General features: G+C 38.8%; 1 protein-coding gene across 1 annotated transcript in view; it reads left to right on the top strand.

Moving 5' to 3' along the window:
• Window positions 1-3,851: 3,851 nt before the first annotated feature.
• The window catches only part of LOC115413408 (ryanodine receptor 3), a 126,853-nt gene continuing 106,604 nt past the window's right edge, over window positions 3,852-24,100 (top strand). The window contains exons 1-2 of the mRNA XM_030126223.1: window positions 3,852-4,139; window positions 22,416-22,535. Coding sequence (XP_029982083.1) covers window positions 4,092-4,139; window positions 22,416-22,535 — 168 coding nt within the window. The 5' untranslated portion in view covers window positions 3,852-4,091. The remainder of the gene's footprint in view (window positions 4,140-22,415; window positions 22,536-24,100) is intronic.

The raw sequence follows: 24,100 nt of genomic DNA, 5'->3' as shown, positions 1-24,100 counted from the left end.
ACTCTGACTGACATCTTTTTCGTCCAATAGGAGAACTCAGCGCTGGCCCCTCGCCCTCTGATTGGCTCTATAGCCTTTACCCACATGTCACATTTTTGAGTCAGTGCAGCTGGTGTTTGCAGGTAGGCCATGTGATGCATTTCGGTGTGTGATATCGGGTTAACTCGAGGAAAGTGTCGTTACTTCTGCTGTAAATGAGTGTTTTTCCAGACTAAACTTATGATATTATGATATACACGGTTGAACATCTTTAAACGTTGTTGACTTGCGTTTTGACTGCCTATCTACTAACCTGATTCCTAACTAAACAGCGACACATAGTGGCCAATACGTGCATCCTCAGTATTACTCCACTCAGCCAAAGAAGAAATTTCACTGATAGACAGACAGACAGACAGACAGACTTAATTGATCCCAAATTGGGAAATTGTATTGCAGCAGCAGCAGCAGCAGCAGCATGAAAGACAGCAAAAATAGAATATAAGATCAACAATAGAATACAAGAGCACACTATACTCACTGTACATAAAAGATTAACTGTTACCTGTGGTAACACCACCAGAAATGTACTTTGTTTCTATTTTTTACACACGTTTTGGTTATGCAATGTAAATACTGTCAACTGAGTTTATTCTAATTTGGTATAGGCCTATTTTGACTCGAAGTTAAAGGACAGGAGTGAGTACTTATAAGTTATTATGTTAAGTTACTTGAAGACGAGAATGGGGGTGGGATTAAATAAGTTTTTCTTCTTCCCACTCCTTTTCGAGTTTAAATGAATGATTTTTTTTTTTTTTTTAAATTTTGAATTTGCATGTATTCCATGAATGTTCGAAATAAACAATCAAATCAAATCAATTATTTTTAGTTTTATCATTGAGTTCTAGATGGGTAGATGCGTACTCTATGTTTATTTTTATATTTCGTATATTTGCCTCCGCCAAGGAACAGTGGAGGTTATGTTTTGGGGGGGACTGATTTGCCTTGGTGGAGGTTTGCGCTCTCTGAGTGCTTTTCTTTTTTCTACTTATCTTAAATATTCTTGATCCTGTAACTCTTATGCCACTGCTATTCTTCTACTCTGTTGTTATAACACCACCACCACCACCACCACCACCAACAACAACAACAACAACAACAACAACAACAACAACAACAACAATAATAATAATAATAATACATTTTATATATAAGCACCTTTCAGGACACCCAAGGACACTGTACAATGAGATAAAACAGACAATGCATAAAATACAAAGGAATAAACAAATACATAAAAGAATAATTACGATATATAGAAGTGAAGATGTAAAATGGAGAGTAAAACTTATGGTGGGTAGGCTACTCTGAAGAGGTAGCCCACAAATAAAGGTTATCTTATCTTATCTTATCTTATCTTATCTTATCTTATCTTATCTTATCTTATCTTATCTTATCTTATCTTATACATAATAAATTAGAAATAATAAAAAACAGAAATGTAGAAAAACAGTAAGGTGCAACAATAAACTGTAATGTGCAAAGTGCTCTCAGTTTTAAACCAGGAACAGTTTCTAAACATATAAACCCACTTATGCCGTGTATGTCAAAAAGAAAATGCAGTTTTCAATTCCACATACAGTTTTTGTGATCAAAACAGAAATTTTTCAGCTGAACTCTTTATATACTGCAGGCAAATGCAACATGTACACATATTTTGTTTCCATATATTAACTTTATATGTGTATCAAGTGAAAACGTGTACATATATGTACAAACTCCAAACTAAAACCCTGTTAGAAACATGTCTAGCTAATGAATGAATGAATGAATGCATTTATTTTGGTTTGTACATCAATCATTGCACTCAGTACATTAATCGTAATAAACATAAAAACCAAAAAAGGAATAGGCTAAAAGCAAAAACTTATGTTTTTGCCTATCCTTTTCACCTAATACACTGCTAATGCTTACATCAACTTAAATGTGTACAGCATTGAGCATTCACACCATGAAAAATAAAAACCACCAATAACAAAAACATATCTACCATCTCAATTCAATATTCCTAAATAATTTTAAAATTAAGGTACTTTTTTTTTGTTTTTACTTCTAATGCAAAATAAGTTATATTAAAATCTTAGTTATTTATGTGTAACATTTTAAGGGGGGCTTTTTTTTTTTTTTTTTTTACATTGTTTTTTAATCAGTATTTTATTATTTTTATCAGTATTTTGTTAGTGTTTTACTAAATACTGGTTACATTGGGACCTGAGTACAGTGTTTTTTTCTGTGTATTTTATATGCTTAAATGACAAATAAATTTGAATCTGATCTGATGTTTGTGTACAGTACGCTGCAAAAGTCAGTATGAGGTTTGTTGGTTTAGTAAAGTTCTAATGACTACACATTATGCATTTCTCAGTTTATGCATTAAGACACAATCTGGATATATAGGAAGTATGTACAGCATTAAACAGAAAACAAAAACACTTCATTAAACCAACAATATGAGTATTATTGCATTAATTTTCTGATGTTTTATACCAGGTGTCACTGAACACATGTTAGATGTTTCTGTTTTCTTGTCATGGGGTCAGAGGTCAAACTAAATAGTCACTTTAACCTTTAGAACCAGTTTAGTTCAGTTTTTTGTGTTTTTTAAGGCTGCACACATATTTCCTGCCTTTCCTTGCTGTGTCTGAAGAAAAGAGAATGAGAAATAAATATGCTTGCTCATTTCAACCTTGCAAAAACAAAGCTAGAGAAGGTCTACTTATGGTACATATTTAACTATATCATGTGTCAAACTTTACATTCTCAGGTAGCCTATATGTCATGTATTTCATTTCTTTAAATAGCTGTTAGTGAAAGAAGGAATAACACTGGAAAATAGAGTTAAGAGGTAGACTGTAAGGACTGACTCGACCAGCTAAAGCATTAAACAACATGGAGAGTAAGAAAAAGAACTAACAGAAAGGCAGAAAATATACTATATAGACTAGCAGGTTTGTACGTTAACGCTAGAGGGAGACATCAGATCACGATAAGGAGGTCCACATATTTACACATGTTGTGGACACCGAATAAAATTCATTATGCCTGGCTGTGGGTCAACTGTGATCTAATTTCGGATAACAAAAAATAGACTGATCGCTATGTAGTCGGCCTCAAGGGGCAAAAAGGGACTGCATTGCTAGGATTAATTTTTCATTTTAATTTAACTTAAGTTGAATAATTAAATAGCGATTCATCCACATAAACGTTTTCAATAATTAAAAATATGCACACTGGAATGTAAAACATTTCAGCCGTATGTTCTTCATCTTCTTGGCCTATATTCATGAAAATCAGTCTGAAGTCGGTTTAATCATCTTTTTATTACCACTTTAGTTGACATTTTCTCTCATAATATGCTATTATTGTACATTATAGAGGATGTGTAAATTAGATTGCCTGCATGTTTGCTTTTAGACGCTTGAGCTTATCTTAGCATTATTGACCTTTAATTAATTCAGTACATAGAAGCAGAAGGCTGTAGATAAGTGTGTACCAGTGTGATAGTGGATGCAGGCCTGCGGTGTGGGTTCCCAAATTGAAGCGTGTCTGTGCCGTGGGGTGCTGTCCATGGTGCTGATTTGGAACTGGTGATCGCAATGAATCTCCCGCATTCTTTTGATGATGGATCTCGATTTTCTTGTTTCTTTTTACGCATACGCGCGCTTTCGGGGAATCAGCAAATAAATACACATCGTAATGTAGTGATTTGAGCGCATTTAATACACATATGTTTGAAAATTCGCGCGTCGACGTTTGCATTAATAAAGTCTGCCAGTGACGTCGAAGATAAAGACCCCGCTTGTGCTGTATGTGGTCTGCACGTCTTGGCTTCTCCCTGTTTCCCCGCCACACCGTCCCCAGTTGCTCCAGCCCACCGATGCTGACACACAGTCCTCCTCCGGGCGGTGAGCCGGGCTTCAGCACAGGGGCTTGACTGACACATGCTGCGGTACTCTCCCCTCTGTATGGCCGTGGATTAGCTATATGCTAATATCGACAGGAGAGAGGAGCCAGCGGAGGCTTCCCGAGTCTGAACAGGCTCCTTTGCAGCCATGGCTGAAGGTGGAGAAGGAGAGGATGAAATCCAGTTCCTCAGAACTGTAAGTACATTTCCTGCCGCTTGCGCTTGAATCGTTGGACTGGTAGCCTGTAGCAATATGTGTTTTTAATGGTGCCTAGAGTGAGATGAATTGTGTCAATTACCAATCAGTTGACTGTCTTGACAGATGTTATTTCATCCTGTATCCTTTGATAACCCTCCGTGCCTTCTTGCAGATCTTTGAGGCGTTATAGTGCCCTATTGTTTTGCGCATCGGATACTGACAGCTATTGTCTTTTCTGCAGTCCCCCTCTCAAGAAGTTGACAGACTATTTGCTCTGCCATGTAAAACTTACCTATGCACATTAATTGCAGCACCAAATTTTATACAATTTCTTAGTGTTTGTGTTGAAACAGTGCGTAACTTAGTTTTTTTGAAGACTTACAGAAGAAAAGGCGTATTTTTGCATTTGCTTTGGAAAAATTGAGTTTTTAACCGATTTGCACGGTGTAATAGAATGAAATGTTGCACCCTGGCAGTGAATGTTGTCAGTCCAGACTCCAGACAGTAGTCCCAGGTTGCTGTGTAGCTCTGTAAATCATCCGAGGACAACATTTGTGATAAATACAGCATTGTTGCTCTCACCCCAGTACTGTTTTTGCCAATTTAGACAGAAGCTGTAATTTAGGATTAAATAGGCTGTAGACTGTTTGATCTCATCTCTGGTGCTATATTACAGTCAAAATGTTTGCCACTTAGTAAAAATATTCTCCTTTTGCTGGAGATGAGTGTTTGAGCTTGGGAATATCTGGCAGTGGTTGTACACACAGAGGAACACTTTTCCACTGATGACAAAGATAGATGATGACATGTTCTGTTCATCTATAGTGAAGAGGCACATCATATCTGAAAATACAGATACAGTATATGAAGGAGTAGAAGGCTGGAAGTCTTCCAGACCCCCAGACAGTAGAAGGTGTTTGGTTGCACATATCACTGGCATTGCTGCTTGTGGTTTCCTTTTATTAAGCTGCTCACAGAGGCATAGGCTGCTGTTGTTTAATAATATAACATTTTTATAATATAAGTATTTTGTATTTTAGAAGGAATCTCCCAGATGATATCATTGTAGGATGAAATGTGAATACACTGCATTTTTAAAGTAATGTCACATAATGAGTTCCAAGAAGAGTCAGAACAGCTTTGTGAAACTATAGATCAGAAAACACTACAAGAGAATTATTCTACACTGTGTAGCATTTATTGAAAGGCTTTTGTATCCCCTGGAATAGCTGTGATATTTAAAATGTACTTTCCTTCTACTCAGAAAAACCTGATACTGCCTCCTTAACGGTCCCACAGACCTCAGCCTTTTAACCATAGAGGTCACCACATCAGTATGCCTGCCGCTCCAAAAAACAGCTGACATTTCAGCACCATCACGACTCCTTTCAGGCTTGGAACATAAAGGCCACGGTTCCACAATCAGAATATTTAGAGAGCTTCATAAGGCGTGGGGATTTACTATTTTTTGCTTGCTTGTTGCTTGCATGTTTTGGCTCTGTTAGTCAGATTTTTGTTGAATCGTTCACCAATATAACCCGAGCAGAAGAAGTAAGATGACATTGACTAAAAGGAAAGTGCTGTTTCTTTAAAAATGACCTTAGAAGCTTGTTGCATCTCTCCACACTGAGAGGCAACTGACAGGCTGCATGGTGTTGTGATGGAGGCGCATTGAGCAAGCTTGGTGCTCATGAGTGTAAAAGTGTGTATGTGTCTGTGTGTGTGCGTTGAATGCAAATGCAGAGCTGTAGCTGTGTGGTGCAGTCAGGCTGCACCAGACATGCCACAGCAGAGCACAGTGCAGAAATTATTCATCAGTCCAAGCCATAGCACTGCTGAACTACCAAGTGCAGATAAGGAGAATAGATACATGAGCGTCTACACATGCACACATTTGTAGCTACAGTAGAAGGATGTTTATCTACAGTACATGACTGAAGTTATTCCAGCAGAAATAAATGCTCAGTGGGATGCTCATATGCTTATTCAAACACACATGCATGTGTTATCACACAGGCTCTAAACTTGCATTTATGCTGATACTTTGTGAGGATATGTAACAGATATATTTGTAGTTGGCATCCAAATGTCGGCTGTTACTGGAGTCAAGGAGCTTGATAAAGCAGTTCACAAACTGCCTTTTCTCTAACAACACAAAGTAATTTCCCTGGAGTGGTAGCAAAAATTACCCCTGCCGGACTGCTGCCTATAAACCCAACTCAGTGGGAGGAAAGGAAAGAAAGAGAGCGAGAGACAGAGGATATCTCAGCCAGGGGTAATTTGATGTTACAGGAAGAGGAACGGTGGTGATTGTGAGCCAGGAGATTGGGAGAAAAGCTTCCCCCAAACTGCTGTTTAATGTCAGTGGGGCCAAGGGGGCTGCATGTTTTAATAGGGCTGCGTATTCTCCATGAACTTTATTCTTCCAGTTTGAAAATTGTAAATGTCTGTTGGTAGAAGGTCTGTTGCAGCACCTCTGGCAGAAGCGACTTCATAATAAGCAGTATAGTGAATAATATGAATAAAGTATCAGCTTATGGTTACATGGGCTCAGGCTGCTCATTATGTAAGAGTAGTTTTCTAAATGAATTGGTGGCCAACTGTGCGTTGTGTCATTAGAGCAGATGGAGTATGGAAGAAGACAAGTGAACTCTACCAACTTTTGGTAGTGCTGTGTCTCTTTCTGGTTTAATTGAGAAAACCATCTTAACAGAGGGCCTTTTATTAATAAAAACATGGTTGTACGTGCAGTGTGATCTACTATGCACAAACACACACGCGCACCCTCTCTGTTGTGAGAATCCCTGCTAGGCGAATATCAAAATCTGGTGATCTATTAGCAGTTAGAGTAGGAGTAGCAACTTTGAAAAGGCCAGACTAGGGGTGTGACTAATGCATTGTGGCAGTGCTTGGCTTGTTTATGAGAAGGCACTGGTTTCACTTTGCATCCAGGCGATGACTGTTGATGCAGTAACACAGAAGTAATGCAACATGCAAAACAAGCACACCAGGAAAAAATTACCACATCGGAAAAAATATCAGACTATGAGGAAGTAAAGCATTCATTTTGGCTGAGCCTTGTGCCCGTGACATCAGTGGCAGAGCTCACGGTGTCCTCACCCACTCATGTATCTGAACACACTGCTGGATGTCTCTTTTTTCGTTCCTTTGTTGCCGTTGCTCTTTTTTTTCCCTCTGCATTGCTCTTCTCCTATTTCCCTTTGGTCATGTATTGTATTTTATTGTCAAACTTTTTTTCCTGCTCTTCACTTTAATCTTCTTCTTTCATCCGTCCTCCCTCTTTGTCCTTGATTCTTTTCTACTTCATCTACTGTGTTGCAGTGCACATGCAGTCTGTGTGTGCGTTTGTTTGCTGTTCTGTATGTTATGTCGTGCTGTACCTGAGATAGTTTTGTGAAATGTTTAAGGGAGGATGAAGGCCTTACCTAAAAGCTCTACACTGACCCAGAGGCAATCATATGTGCCCTTGATTTGCAATGTGCAGTCAGTGGTACATTATTCTTACCATAAAACTATATGGAAGCATCTACAGTTAGGACTCAGCAATGTAAAGAATTAAGCTATTAGGTCATTGCTTGACTACATCATTTTGAAAATCACACATCTTAAGAATATGTTCAATATTTTTTCCTGTTGTCCAAGTTGATACCTGTTTGTAAAATATCGCAGCCCTGCAAATATTCTCAGCTTGTTTTATATTTGGCTCTTACTCTTGCTCCGTCAGTTGCCCCGTGTATAATTATTAGAGATTACCATGAAATTATTCCCACTGATGGGAATTCAGTTCACCACATCATCGCATTCTAGTTGACACTAAGGAGGGTAGCTCTAATGTTATTATGATGAGTTCTGATGTCATTTCATGGTTGGATTAAAAAAGTAATAGCTCAGTTTCATGAGCTTCCGATAGGCATTTTGAGCATAATGGTGCAGATTTGAGCTCAGAGATTTGCTATGAGAAGAAGTGATTTCATCTCACCAGCTTTCATTTTTTCAATGTGCATTGTCATAGGATAGGAATAGGACTTTTTCTGGTGTTTCTGCCATGTGTTTTGTCTGGCTGAGAAGTGAGATACAGAAATCCAATGTGTAAATGCTTGCCTTTGAATATTCCTCAGCAATATATTTTCTTTCAGTTATACTGTTAATAGTGTAAAATCCAATGATTTATTGCACCTCTTCCCTTGGATGAGTTGTATTGAATTAATCAAAATGCAAATTTATTACATGCATAAGGCATGGTATGGATTGAATACTATAGATACTTTTTTTCTGCTTTGCTCATGAACATATATTGTATTTCAAACCCTCATCCTTACTGCAGTATTGATCTGACTCACATCTCCCTTTAGCATCTGAGTCATTTACAATTTTCAACATTTGACTCCTTAAAACTCAATGTGCAGAAAAGTAAGTTGGTGGAATTGTTAAGGTGGAAGTGCTATTCAGCAGAGGCTGTTTCTCTGTGTTGTGTGATGAAGATGGACAGATAAGATACACCTGTGATGCGGAGGGAATTAAGCCAGCAGGCCTGCTCAAAGACAACCCAGTGCAAAGCTGCTGTAATGAGCTATTGATCGTGCCACCAAATGAAGAAATTTCCTCAGTAATGTCGGTGGCATGCAGTAAGCAGGCCTGATTGATCTAGTGTTTTAGAGAGAATGAATATTTAATAAGAGCGTACAAAAAGCTTCCTTACCAAAGGAGATCCTGATGTTATTTTCTCTTTGGTCTAAGACCTTTAGTAGGTATTTGCCATTTATGCTTTAAACTATGCTGCTATCTTTGATAGATCTTTGTGGACTGTCATCTGGTACATTTTCATTATTGTATTTGTATCTACTGCTACTAGAGTAGAGTGTTTGAAGGGGATTTGATTAATTGATTAGCTAATATATCACTGATTTATTATCCTTACACATGCTTGTCAAATGTTAAATGGATAAATGTTACTAACCAGTGTCTTAATATTGTTTACTCTCCTTATTTACCCACCTGTTCACAGCACGCTTATTCTCATTCTAGTCAAAAGAACAACACCAGCCTATTTGATTCTGTTATTGCTGCCTGTGCAAGGTTAATTATTATTCACACCAGAGATGAAACATCTATTGTATTGTACCCTGACTGCCGCTTCCCTGAAGCAGTTCATTGTATTCAAAGAATGAAAGCAATCCTTTGCCGTATCTTTACAAATTTTACTGACGTGGGCAAGTTAAAGCGGTTTTGATTTTCTACACATTTCTTTTGTGCACTGACCCCCTCTTACTATCCGTCGTTGGCTTATTTGGACCAACAACAATGCAGTGCAATTAATCTGGAAAGACCCACTGGCAGCAAACAGAGAGTAAGTAAGATGAGTCTGTTGATGAAAATGTGGGCAATAGAGGATGATTTAGCAATCTGTTTAGCCATTTTGACAGTGGTCTTGATAACTCCACAAAGCCCTCATTAAAGTTTAAAACATATGTCAAAGCCATATACTTTTATATTGTGGATGTTGTCATAACCACAGGGGAAGTGCTGTGTCTCCAGCAGTATATTTTCTATGGCTGTGTGATTTGCAGCTTGCTTATGTTTTAATTTCATTGTCCCTCCTGCTATTTTTGTGTTAAATTTCAGCCAAAAAAAGACACAGCATAAGCTTAAGTGTGCACTTGTCACAAAGGCACCACTCCACAAACCTCGTTGTTAGCTGGTGCCTCCTTCATTGCTAGCAGGGCCATCTCCTCTCTACACAGCTTTGCCTCCACTTCTTGGCAGTTAATTTTGGCTCACATTTAGCTCACAAGCCTGTGTTTCCTTCTGAATCTGCCATACTCAAAAGGATCTGTGATATTATTGTGGAGCTGTGTTAAGAAAATCCAATGATGCACCCCCCCCCCAAGCAGGTGCCAAAGTCTCTGCCTATTCATCTGTTATTGACAAGTGTGGTGTTTCCGACCTCATAAAAGATTCATACCTTTTTAACAACCTCTGCGTTGCACCACGCCAGCACAGACAAGGAGATATCACATTTTTTATTGAGCCTTGTTGCTGCAGAGTCAACGATGTGTGTTGTAAAAAAAAAAAAAAAAAAAAAAAGTTCTGTCCTGCTTTTACAGCAAGCAGGTTCAGAAATTCATGGGGGCTGCATGTACAGCAGGGATGCTGAGAGCTGCACACATACATATTGTATTCAGCACATTTGGACAGCTCATCGGCAAGAATACAGTCATACAATATATGTCATGATGCAGTGTGGACAATTCAATATAGTGCAATTTTGTAAGGAAGACAATGTATGACAAGGTAAAGAAAGATATTGTATTATAAAGAAAACACCACTATATACATTAAATAACTTCTTAATGCAGTCAGTACAGTGGGATCTGTACTTGATGTAAGTCTTCATAACTGTTGTAGCAATGTTTTTGTGTTGTCTAAGCAAAAAAACTTAACATTCAACTCTATCATCAGTTAAAAAAAAAAAAAAAAAAAAAAAAACAAAACAATATGAAACTGCTTGCAGGATTTACTGTCTGTTCACCATCTGTAAATGCACAGTGTCATTACTCTACATACTGACTGCATTATGTTTTAATTCAGCTTTATTTATACAGCCTGCTATCACAAATCGTAGATTTTCTGCAAAGGGATTTACAGTCTGTACAAAATACAACATAATTTTTTAAACTAATACCTTTCTGCTCTTTTTTTCCCTCTTTGAAACTTTAGTACAATTCACCAAACCCATCCTTCATCAGTGTAACACATTTGCATCTCAGGTATTTGATCACTGCCAGAGAACTTTACAAAGCTTCTGTGGAGAGACACTTAAAGTAACCTAGCCCTGTGGGTAGGGAAACACAGCGAAATGGGAGCATTTCTTATCCTTCCACTGGGTTGAGTATCTCTGCAGCAACGCTTAGTTTTCATTGCTCCCCCATAGCACTCCCCTCTAGCTTCCAAAAGTGTTACTGTAGCAGTGTAGCTGTGGAGCTGACACTTCAAAAGTACCTCACCAAGCTTTTAATGGCCTCGTCCTGAAATATACATATGACAAATCAGAGGCAGTAAAAATTGCCTTACAAGAGGCTGTCTTCCAGCTCTGTATGAGGTGAGCTGTCTGTTTTTCCTTTTTTCCCCCTACCTGCTCACAATGACATGTTGCTTGTTTCTAATTTGGCAATTATTTTCTCTGAGTGAACTTTCCTAGCACTCTTTTCTTTCATCTACCTTTTTTCTAGTGATCATTTTCTTTTGAGACTCAGCTGTGCTTTAACTTCCTCACCCTTCACCTGGGCGTCATCACCAGTCCTTGAACAAATAGAGTTTGACGCAGGAGCGTCTCAGCTGTGGTTCAGTCTCGGCTCACTGCTGTGTTGGAAGCCCACGCTGCTACACTTGCAAGCATGTGGATAAGTATTCTGAAGAATTTTAGTCAGGTCAGGCCTTAAAGGACAATGGATATTTATATCTGGTATAAAGTGACACTGCGATCACTGTTATTATATTTATAGAGAATAAGTGTGTCACTGTTACACTGTCCAGGTCATGACCAAACAGGATATAAGAATGTTTCTCATTTATTCCCGTAAATGGTGAAAACATGTCAAACCATATATTTCTTAATTGATGGCAGTGAAAAATGTTAATTGAAATAAAAATAAAAGCTAGACAAAACTCCAAAGTAAAATACACATTGCAACATAAATTAAAACTAAATTGCAGCTAAAATTTTCATTTGCATTTAAAAAAAAAAAAAATTTTAATCTTTAATATGCAAACTTTAATAACTGCCTTTTTGTGTAGAATATTTGAAACCATGCATTCTTTCATACTACCTTTTTGTAACTCAAGGCTCATTATTCCTGAAAAACTAAAATTAAAAAAGAAAAAAACTGAAATAAAACTAGTCAGTTCTTTGTAAAACTTGTAAAAAAAAAACAAAAAAAACAAACCAAAACAAAAAAAAACAACAACCCAAAAACAAAGGAAACTAATGGAAAATGTAAAACTGTACTAACTGTGCTTTAAGTGTCGGTTCAGCATCATAGCGGTTGGATCATATATAGCTGAGTGCAAAGAATCAGTGATGACTTCTGAACTAGTTTTATACAGTGACACAGCATCTTTTCCTTGTGCACATACCTGCAATCATGGCTCCTTTTGATCATCCAGGCCACATATAGCACTTCCACTTACTTGACCTGAAACTGAAGTCTGATTTCTATTCCTCACACCACTTGGGTCTCTATTTTCATGCAGTGGAAAATAGTGAGTAGCACACTGAGTCAAAATTCATGCTTCGTTTCCTGTACACAGGTTGGTTACAAATGCACCTGTTAGTACTGTTCTCCCGTTGGACCTTTAGAAAGCTCATCCCCTAAAAATACAACACATTGCTTGTCAGAAAGTAGAAGCAGCCTATTTTCTTTTCCCTGTGTTCTGCTGCAAAAAGTCTCAATTCCCTTGGTAAATGTGTATTCTTTGTGGAAAGGAGGTACAGGGACTGAGAGGTACTTTGTTCCCTTTGCTTTCCAGCAAAAGCCCCAGTTATGGTGCTTGCCCCTGAGCATCCCCAGTGCCATCTAACATCAGAGACCTCCATGTAGTCAGGGGAAAACTTCCCCAATGTTTTGCCATAGTCATTATTTCACCTTGCCTGAAACAATTAAAAATGATACGGAAATGTTCCCATTTTTTTATTTTTACATGATTTGATAGCGTGGACAAGGAAGTGATGAAAATGCTTACTGAGCCTTTAACATTAATGTTACCACCAGGGAGGTGAGGCACTGCTGGAAGGTGCTGTGAAACACTTTATTGCCTCCTCCTCTACTTCTTCTCTGCTGAAGCAGGCAGGCAGATCTAATACCTCTGGACCTGGGAGGGGTTTGATCTGCCTACAGGGCTTGCTTATTTGCACTCATTTTATAAACTTTTGCCTCAAATGTCCTGCAGCAGCTCATATTAATTTACTTTTCCATACATACAGGGTGGGGAAGCAAAATTTACAATATTTTGAGGCAGGGATTGAAAGACAGTGTATGACCAATTAGTTTATTGAAAGTCATGAGAATTTATTTGCCACAAGAAAATTTACATAATAGAAAATGTTTTTATTCTATGTGTCCTCCTTCTTTCTCAATAACTGCCTTCACACGCTTCCTGAAACTTGCGCAAGTGTTCCTCAAATATTCGGGTGACAACTTCTCCCATTCTTCTTTAATAGTATCTTCCAGACTTTTTCGTAATAGTTTTGCTCATAGTCATTCTCTTCTTTACATTATAAACAGTCTTTATGGACACTCCAACTATTTTTGAAATCTCCTTTGGTGTGACGAGTGCATTCAGCAAATCACACACTCTTTGACGTTTGCTTTCCTGATTACTCATATGGGCAAAAGTTTCTGAAAAGGTATGGATAATAGTGTTAGGTATGATTATGACATCAGTATATGTTTGGTTTCAAAACAATTGACGTAGTGCCTGCTGAGAAAAAAACAACTACATGTTCATTGTAAATTTCGCTTCCCCACCCTGTACTTACATACATACATACAGTACATACACACACCTATTGGTTACTATGCTAGCTATAACTGTGTAACTGCCGCAAAATACTAATTGGCCAATCATATGGCAGCAACTCAATGCACTTAGGCAGACATGGTCAAGATGATCTGCAGGTGAAAGCGAGTATCAGAATTGAGATGAAAGGCGATTTGAGTGACTTTGACTGTGACATAGTTGTTGGTTGCAAACAGGCTGGTTTGAGCATTTTAGAAACTGCTGATCTACTGGGATTTTCACACATAACCATCTCTAGGGTTTACAGAGAGTGGCTCAAAAAATAAAATATCCAGTGCGTGGCAGTTCTTTGGGTAAAAAGGCTTTGTTGATGCCAGAGGTCAGAGGAGACTGATTCAAGATGATAGACAATAGTTACTCAGATAATCTGGAGATATGTAGAGGAGCATCCCATAATGCACATGTTGAATCTATGTGCAGATGGGCTACAGCAGCAGAAGACAAGAACAGAAAACCAAGACTTCAATCCACACAGGCTCTCTAAAATTGAATGATAGAGATTGAAAGTACATCGTCTGCACTGATCAGTCTCGATTGCTGCTGCAACAGTCAGACAACATAAAAGCACGGATCCATCGAGCAGTAAATCAACAGTTCTGGCTGGTGCGGAGTATTTTTCTGGGCACACTTTGGACCCTTTGGGGTTATTTAAATACTACAGTCTACCACGGTATTGTTGCTGATAATAATAATAATAATGATAATAATAATAATAATAATAATAATAATGCTAATAATAATAATACTTTTTATTTGTATAGTGCTTTTCATGGAACTCAAAGACACTTTACATACAGCAGATAAAAACTTAAACCTAACACATTAAAACAGATAAAAAGCAGATGCAAAAAGCAGGTATATGAATATAAAACAATTAAACATGTGGGGCGACACGGTGGTGCAGTGGTTAGCATTTGTGCCTCACAGCAAGAAGGTCCTGGGTTCGATTCCAACACCAGTCAATGGGGGATGGGACCTTTCTGTGTGGAGTTTACATGTTCTCCCCGTGTCTGTGTGGGTTCTCTCCGGGTACTCCGGCTTCCTCCCACCATCCAAAGACTAATCGGTTAATTGGTTAATCTAAAATCGCCCATAGGTGTGAATGTGAGAGTGATTTCTTGTCTCTATATGTTCAGCCCTGCGATGAATTGGTGACTTGTCCAGGGTGTTCCCCGTCTTCGCCCCTGTGTAGCTGGGATAGGCTCCAAGCGACCCCCGTGACCCTAGTGAGGATAAAGCGGGTTCAGAAAATGAATGAATGAATGAATAAACATTAAAATTAAACATTAAAAGCAATCTTAAATACCATGTCTATCCCATTATGACCCCAGTGTAGAATCTGCTGATCCCATCTCAAACTAGTTTCTTGAATATGACAATAAGTTCACTCTAAAATCACTACATCTCAGTCCAATACAGCATCTCTGGGATGAGCAGGAGATTTGACTCATAGACACGTAGCAGACAAATCTGCATCACATACACATTGCCATCATGTCAATACAGACTAAAACCTCTGAGGAATGTTTCTACCACCTTGATGAAACTATGCCAGCGCTGAGGGCAAAACGTGTTCTAGCAAGGTGTAGGAAATAAAATAGTTGGTGAGTCTATAATGTAGCATAATATAATATTTCCTCACAGCTACTTCAAACATTCTGTTTCATTTAAGATGTAGCTGTTTTCCACACTGAATTATTTGGTTCACAGAGATCGCCATACCTGTCCAATCTTAAAGATGGATTGCCCTGGTCCATATGGCCGGTGGTGTTCACAGCTGTATAGTGTGAGTGTATGGTGATTGGGTAATTAGATTGCCGACAGTGATTAGACACTCTGGGTCTGAAGTGCAATATGTGCCAGCTGACACACACACACACACACAAACAACCTGAGAGCATCAAATATGTATGGGACTGTAGAACCACTGCAGATTACTTTGTCTTGTAGCGTCTTGGTGGTGTTTTTTGTAGGTGTTTATTCTTGGAAATACAATATCCATACAGTTAGAAACCATTGGTTGCATTTTTAGAACCAAAGTGAACAAGGTCTAGCACGGCTGTATCTGTGAAAACCAGTATCAGCCTTTGTCAGTGTTGTCACTTGTTGCAAATGACACAACATCCATCAGGGATAGTGGCTGATGTGTACTGTGTTATGTTCAAGGTTGATTAATAAATTTGCATGATTGAATTGGTGCTCATTTAAAGATAATGTAATGAAGACCCGAAGACATTAGAAGAGTTCAGTTTTTTATAATCATTTACTTGTTGAATTGTCACACAAGGTGGAATAAATAACAAAAACACGAATCAAAAAAAGACAATTACATATTAACATTTTCTATTAGCCAAATATCTTTAACATTTGCCCATATCTGGAATTTTAAATATAAAAGAGACATGATAATAGTTTGGTCTTATGTTGTTAATTTGTTATATATAACATTGTAAAAATCTGCAACTTGTAAGAGTTACTTTGAGGTAAGGCACAAAGTCCACTAAGATATTATATGTAATATTTACATAAATAAACTCTACTTACTAACCCAACATTTGCATACTCAATAGTTAAGATTTACAGTGCAGAGTTTGCAAATGAGTAGTGTGTTTAAAGATTCTCCAGCTACATATTGTATCCATGCCAGTACAATCCACGATGCAGCTGCATACATTTGGTGCCAGGGTCTGGCCACTCACACCATTCAGTAACAAGCTGTAAAGCTGTCGTCCTCAGTATCCTTAGCAAAGCCTTTAAAGGAGGCAGAAATTTTAGCAGATGTCAAGATTAATTTACGGTGTCACCCTGGCCTGGGGATTTTAATGACATGTATTTGTGTGTGTGTGTGTGTGAGGGAGCTTCTAGTGCTCTTTAAAGCTCTGTTTTTCTTTCTTTCTTTCTTTCTTGCTCTTGCTCCTCTTCATCCTTCTGTCTGTGCTCTCGGGGCAGCATGTTCAGCAGTTTGCCTCAAGATGAGCATTAGCACTCCCATTTACACAGCAACACTGAGTCATGAGAACAAAGCGCTTGCTCTCTAGTCATTTTTTTTTTTTTACTTTCTCTTTCCATCTCTGTTGGTGTCACACCACAATGTGAAAGAGCATTAAGCTACAGATGTATGAATCACTATTAACAATATGACAGCAGAGAGCATGTACAATCACCAGAAAATTCTCAAACACATCTCGGATGCACTTGTTTAACATTTAACTCTGTGTCTGAAGAACTATTAAAATGAGGGAAGTGACAAGGTACCTTACATAGAGCAGATCATATTTAACATGTACTATAATCTGCATTCACTATAGAACCAGAAGGCATGCAAGAGTGTTAGCCTAACAATTCCCAAGTGTGTTAATAGTGTGTCATTAGAGGCTGCAGTCCTTTCCTTTCCTTTCCTTTCCTTTCCTTTCCTTTCCTTTCCTTTCCTTTCCTTTCCTTTCCTTTCCTTTCCTTTCCTTTCCTTTCCTTTCCTTTCCTTTCCTTTCCTTTCCTTTCCTTTCCTCTCCTCTCCTCTCCTCTCCTCTCCTCTCCTCTCCTCTCCTCTCCTCTCCTCTGGCCTGGGAAACACATTGCCTATTTTGTACCTTTAGTGTCTAACTAGGTGTGGGAGGAGAGAGAGAGACTCAGGGAGAAAAAGCATGTAGGGGGTGTAAGTGCTGCCCAGCTGTATTTTGTTCTGCAGTGCCCAACCAGCTGTATCAATCTGTCCAGAACAAAGTCTCAGTGTGAGAGCCAGCCTGTGTACAGTGTTGACTGGCAGCAGGCCCCTGGTGATGATGGAGACTTATTACTCAGTACACTGTTGAACGGTGTCACACGGGGACAAAGGCAAGTGTGGGCAAGTGCTGTGGTCTGCTGTTGCTTTGTTTACGTCTATGAAGAGGATCTTTTCCGTTTCCATTGCTCCTCTCCTTCTCCCTCCCTCTCCTCTCCTCTCCTCTCCTCTCCTCTCCTCTCCTCTCCTCTCCTCTCCTCTCCTCTCCTCTCCTCTCCTCTCCTCTCCTCTCCTCTCCTCTCCTCTCCTCTCCTCTCCTCTCCTCTCCTCTCTTCCTACCTTCTCCCAAGAGCCTGCTTGGTGCCACACCTGGATCAATTCGCTCTCCATTCACCCAATTCTTTGGCCCAGCATCAAATTGAAAAAGACAGAACAAATCTGACCTCAAAGAGTGAGTTGCAGGGTAGAAAGCTACTGCAGATGCAGAGGAGGACTTTATCACCACAAGTATTTGTTTTGAAGGGATATCCCAACAGGGGGAATAAATGTAAATTAAACATTTACATGCACTTACACGATGCATATAAAAAGAAGCTTTACGTCTACGCACAGCGTTACTAACCAGATTTCAAAGCAGTGCTGGGTGACATACTGTATGTTGTAAACATGAATGTGTTGCCCAGGACACTTAGCTTTTACTTCATTGTTGAAACATTTTACTCTAATAGATTTTAACAGGAGGCTCCTCAATAATGACATGTCTAATCCCATTCTGGAGTTGTATACTTGTACTATCAATGTGGTTTTGGGCAGTCTTGATGTCTTGAACTGGAGATACCATATCACAAATGAAAAGAAGTGGGGATGATAATGTCATGAGTGTAAGGTGCTGGCTGGGTGGAACATAGTGTAAGCTGTGGTAATACAAGCCCTACGGGAGACATCAGAGCAACGCATGAAATACTAGAGCAATTCAGTTGCCATCACACCCAGAGTCACTGTGCTCAAAAACAGGAAGCGGGAGGTTTTCCTGCAGAGCAGTGCTTTGCTCTCTGCCTGTATTGCTCTAGCTTGTTTGTGTCTCTAAGATATTTTGTGACTCTGGCTTTACAGTAGTTGCTGTAGTGCCTCCAGGATGTACTTGAGAATACACTACCAAAGCAGTGCAGTCCTGTGTGGTGTGTGATAAGGTGTTTATGAGTCTTTTTCCATGAGCTGATGGCATGTACTTCACTGCACTACCTAGTGAAATGCTGTAGACATCTCTTTAAACCTAAGACTTAGATGCTCATAACTCCTACTGAGAGAATTTGGCTCAGATTACTTTCACTTATTCCAGCGCTTTTCAGAAAGCCATCAACAGACTAACAGCAAGTTTTATTCCGCACACCCCAGACTTTTTGTCTTTGTTGTTTGGAAAGCTGGGGTCTATTTACTCAGCAGTGTAAAAAAAGCTGCAAGGAAAGAAGGGACAAGAAAAGAAATGTGCTTTGAATACAGATTGACAGGACCCATTATGCCATTTTTTTTTAACAATGCATAATAACCCATTACTTGCCCCTAAACTCCGTAATCACCCGATACTATCTTTAGTAATGATAATTCAGTTAGAAGCACCAATGTTATTGAATAAGTGCAGACCATGGCAGCAACACCAAAAGATCTTAACTGCTATGGTTCCACCACTGGCAAGTTTACAGTGTGCCATTGCATCTTACATTTATGAACAGTTTAAAATAATGGCTGATTTACTGATGTCTTGTTGAGGAGACATTTGGTATGTGCTTGTCACTATGGAAAAAATCTCCACCAATGTCATCATTCCTCTGTGCATCAAGAGAGCACGATTGGCTGAAACCAAGAAAATAAGGCAAGTTATCATGACAGCTTGCTCATTGATATGCCTTACCATTACTCACACTGGTCTCATAGGAATATGTGAGTTTTACACTGTGGTGGTGCATAGCACACACACATTCCCAAATACACAATGGAGATACAAATGCATGGATTTAGAGAAATAGAACAAAGCAGTAAGAGTGAGAGTGTAAAAAGGAATACTATGCTGGAATAAAATTCATTCTCAAGGTGCCCTTGGAGTCCCAGTTCACAGTTGAATGAATTCTTTTATAAATGATATCTATAGAAAGCGGAAGCATTCACATCACGTGAGCCCACCATTGTTCAACAAGCTTGACTCAGTGTAATCTCAGTGAGGATTTTGGCTCCAGGGAATAGGGATAGATGTTATTCTGTTGCTTTATCATTGGTTAACCACTTTGCTCCTGACTGAAAAATCACAGCTATTGGAAAGATAGCAGCAAGGGATTTTGTGCAGAAATGTGTTCAGGAAAGTATCACAAGAAACAAGACACACTCTTTAGTAATGACTACTTTCCAACTTTTCACTGTAGCTCTCTGAAAATGTCAGCACTCATTCACTCTTCCTTCCTAATGGTTGGCTACAAGCTGTGTGGCAGGAACATTAAACAGATGACATTTTTGGACTTAGGGGAAATTATGTTTGCTAAAGACTGCTAAGAGCAGAGACACAGTTTTCTTGCTAGTGAATCAGCACAAGGGGTGATGCTGTTGTATTTTATATCTCTGTGTTGTGCTCAGATTTTGTTTATGCTTGATCCTTCTAATTGCTGCTAGATACACAATACAGGGATCACTGCAGCCAACAGCCAAATACAGCAGGAATACACAAACTATGCTCTTTTATCAGCCTTTGTAAACTGACCCCATCCAAATTGAGGTATACATCATCTTTCTTTTCCTTTCAGCCCAGCTGACATCACTTAGTGCTTCACTTTATGAATGATTGATAGCAGTGAGTGGGTTTGATGACATAGTGATGAAGAGAGAGAAAGTGTGAGAGACAACAGCAGACACTTGGTTGAAGTTCAGTGCGGGGATGACAGGGGAAAAGGTCCAGTCGTAGGATAGACGGAGGCAGAGACACCGAGATGGCCTCTCTGATTAGCAAGATGAGTGTGTATGTCTGCCGGTGTGAGCATTTTGGCATGGTGACAGACAGACGAGTTACTGTATGCGTGGATCAATATTGTCCTTATATGGCTTAAATCAACCCTGTGCTTCCTCTCCCTACAGGGAGACTGATTGCATGTTTCAACCGAGGCCAAGTGTTGATTTGCCTAGAGGGCTTTTCATTTCAGTCCACATCTAAGTTGAATAACATTTTCATATTGATCTGAGATTGTTGCCATTATCCTGAGTCTTTCCCATAACAATCCCATGAATGGTACAATCAATTCCAGCAGTCAGTATTAGCTTAAGTATACTGTGTGTGCTTGATAAGGTACATGTGCGTGTCTTCTGTCTTTATAATGAATATTTTTATTTTTATTTCTTTACCACATAGTTAATTAATAATGAATTGAACTTGACACTGGTTCAGCTATCATTGTCCCATGTGACCTATGTCCTGTCAATGCTCTCTGCCTCCACTTCAAATGATGAGAAGCTTGTGCTGATTGCCTTCATTTTGCCATAATTTTGAATTCCCTGCACATTACTAAGGTTTGTCACAAATATGAGTTTTAATACCAAACAACTTCCCTGCTACCATAGTTACTTCCTTTGAAGTCTTTCATCCACATCTGAGCCAGGTTTGATGCTTCTTTTTTGCTCTAACTACTCTACTCTCCTAGCTGCTTGTTGCATAAATATCACAATCCTGATCAGAAAATGGTACTAGTCGTGAGTATACCTGTGCTTATTTTAACCTTTTTTTGGTATTCAGGATAAAGTCTTCATTGATGATGCCTTCATGTAGCCACTGAAAGGAAAATGTGGTATGCATACATTTTAAAGGCCCTGAGGCTTTCTCTTTCTGAAATGCGACTTAACACACAAATGACTTGCACTATGTGATATATTCAGAGAAAAGCAGATGCTCATCTTCTTCCTCTCTCATAAGGCTTCATTGTAACGGTGTGCTTTACTGTTACTACTACTACTGCTGCACTCTGCTCTCAGCACAATCCGCCTCACATTAAATAATGCAGCTGGCCATTGTGCAGAAGCTCCCCTCCTCCCATAGCAGCACATATCAGCAAATTTCTGCTTACTCTGCGATCGTAAGAGTAACTATGACCATTTCAGCGTTTACCGGGCCAACACTATAAACACAATCAACCTGTTTAAAACTATTATCTGTTCACAGCCACATCACACTTTTGTTGTGCTCCAAAAGAAGCAGAAGGACAAACAAAAGCTATTCTCCGTACTTATCTAATGCAAAAAGCAACATTTGACAGTGAAAATTAATTAGCAAAAAATATAGATTCTTGACAAGAATGCATGTATATGTATGCCAAGAAAATTTGTAATGTTAAAGCAAGAAACAGTGTACAGTATATGTGAAATATAAGTATTTATATAATAAATGTATGCATCTTATTCACTCTTACCAGTGCAGGATTTTCAACGCTATATAATAGTGTTCGTTTACATACATATATGCATACATTTACTAAGACTATTATTTCCTTTTAATATGTGGAACGCTCCAATCAATTCCTGCAACCTTATTTGTACCACATAAGCCGTGTAAATAGCCTAAAGAAGATTGGGCCGACTCAAAGGGATCAGCCATGAGAGTCTCTGTTTGATCATCACATTTACAGGGGAAAACCCCCAATTAGCTGGGCCGAGGCAGAAAAGAGATAAAATGTGTAGGAGGGGAAATATACGGCATGCTAGTAATCAGAATTAAGTCTCTATAATGTATTTGGAGGTTCTTTTGTTCAGCATCATTAGCAGTGTGCCGAACATAGAAAAAAACAAACAACTTTAAACCACACACAGGCCCATTCAGTGTGAAAGTGAATGGGCCTGTGTGTGGTGAACTGGTGCACACATTCACAGCGTCTGCGTAGACACATACACCTACACAGGCGCACAGATTGAAACCTGTTTATTCTTGACAGGATGATGAAGTGGTGCTCCAGTGTGTGGCCTGCATCCAGAAGGAGAATCGCAAGTTCTGCCTGGCTGCCGAGGGACTGGGCAATCGGCTGTGCTTCCTGGAGCCCACATCTGAAGCAAAGGTGGGTACAAAGAGCATTCAGCTGTTTGATTATCTTCAAAAAAAATCAGTATTAGAAACAGATGCATGTTATCGGTGTAGGTTGACACTGCGTCTTGATCAAAAAAACACATCATCATGCACCTCATACAGCAGATGTTTGTTTCCTTAGCAGTTATGTAATGTATTTTGATATTTATATACATAAGGACATGCTGTTTCTTCTGTAATCAGCAAATGTCAGATATAGCAATGGGTAGAAGAGGGAAACTAATGAAGAGATGCATTCACTCAGCTGAGAGCACCATGGAAACCAAACATTTAGCTCATCTTTGTTTGGGTCCACTAAACAGTCAGTGAAGCCAAGCGAGGGGCAAACAGAAAGGCAGCTCAGCTCATCATCAAAGCAGAAGCAACAGCTCACATCCTCTACCGTCTCCTTGATGAGCTTTTATTCCAACAGTTCAGGGACGATGTTGTATCTCTGTGGGCCCACTGTCAGATGATAATTCCCTGAAATTACGCCCCTGGATGTATTTGATGGATTGTTTCATAAACGGTGCTGTCGTTGGCAGTAATTGCCTACAGCTTTATTGCAGCTGAGTAGCGCTGTTGTTGCTGCTGACGCATTTGCTTTTCTGTGCATCTAAGTGCAAAGTTTTAATGACAACAGTTGAGTTCAATTGAATTGTTTGATTTTGTAATCAGCGGGGTGCAACCTTGAATTTTGTGTAACGAATCCAAATCATGGGTCGTGTTCTCTACCTTATTGCTTCGAGAGGCTGTACAGATAATCAATACGCGATCAAGCTATTTGGCAGAAACATCCAACTGAGTGGCTGCGGAAAAGAAAGTCTCAGGATGCTCTCTCTTTCATTTTGGTTTCGGTTGCACTGCTATTTATCAGGAGTTGATATTCCTCTTAGACTTTATGACCTCTGGACAACAGGTATAATGGCCTTTTCCATATTAATTTCTTTAATCACAATCTATTGATATTGGCTGTGATTAATGTTACTGAAGCCAAGACACTCTGTCTGTTTTTAAATCCCTTCTTAAATCCCATCTTTTCTCCTTGGCTTTTGAAACCATGTGAGCTCTTTGAATATATTATTTTTTATTCAATTGTTTTATTTGGTATTGGTTTATTGTTCTTATTTGTTGTTGTTTTTAGTTGTACAGTTTTTTTTATGTTTTAATCAATTCTTGTATCTTATTCTTTTATTTAGGTTTTATCTATTCTTCTGTATTTTTATTTATTTATTTTTTTAATTTCTCATTTTAATTTCTTTTCTTTTTTTTTTTTTTTTTTTACAGTTGTTCTATGTCTTTTAATTTATTCTTGTATTTTACACTGTTATGTGTTTTTTTCTTTATTTTTCTGTATGTCACTTTGGTCCACTGCGGTTGTTTTAAAATGCTTTACAAATAAAGTTGGATTGGATTGGCATGCAGGATGTTTACAAAAATGCCTTTTCTGATGAGGGACAAAATCAGGAGGTTAAAAATGGAACAACACATTTTGTGTATGGGCACAGACCTGTTTCATTTCATATCATCTCCTCTTTCAACAAGTCCCTCCTGCTT

This window comes from Sphaeramia orbicularis, chromosome 22 (assembly GCF_902148855.1).
Source record: "Sphaeramia orbicularis chromosome 22, fSphaOr1.1, whole genome shotgun sequence".
Lineage (NCBI taxonomy): Eukaryota > Metazoa > Chordata > Actinopteri > Kurtiformes > Apogonidae > Sphaeramia > Sphaeramia orbicularis.
The sequence above is the reverse complement of the archived record's forward strand: the minus strand, read 5'-3'. Positions and strand labels throughout refer to the sequence as shown.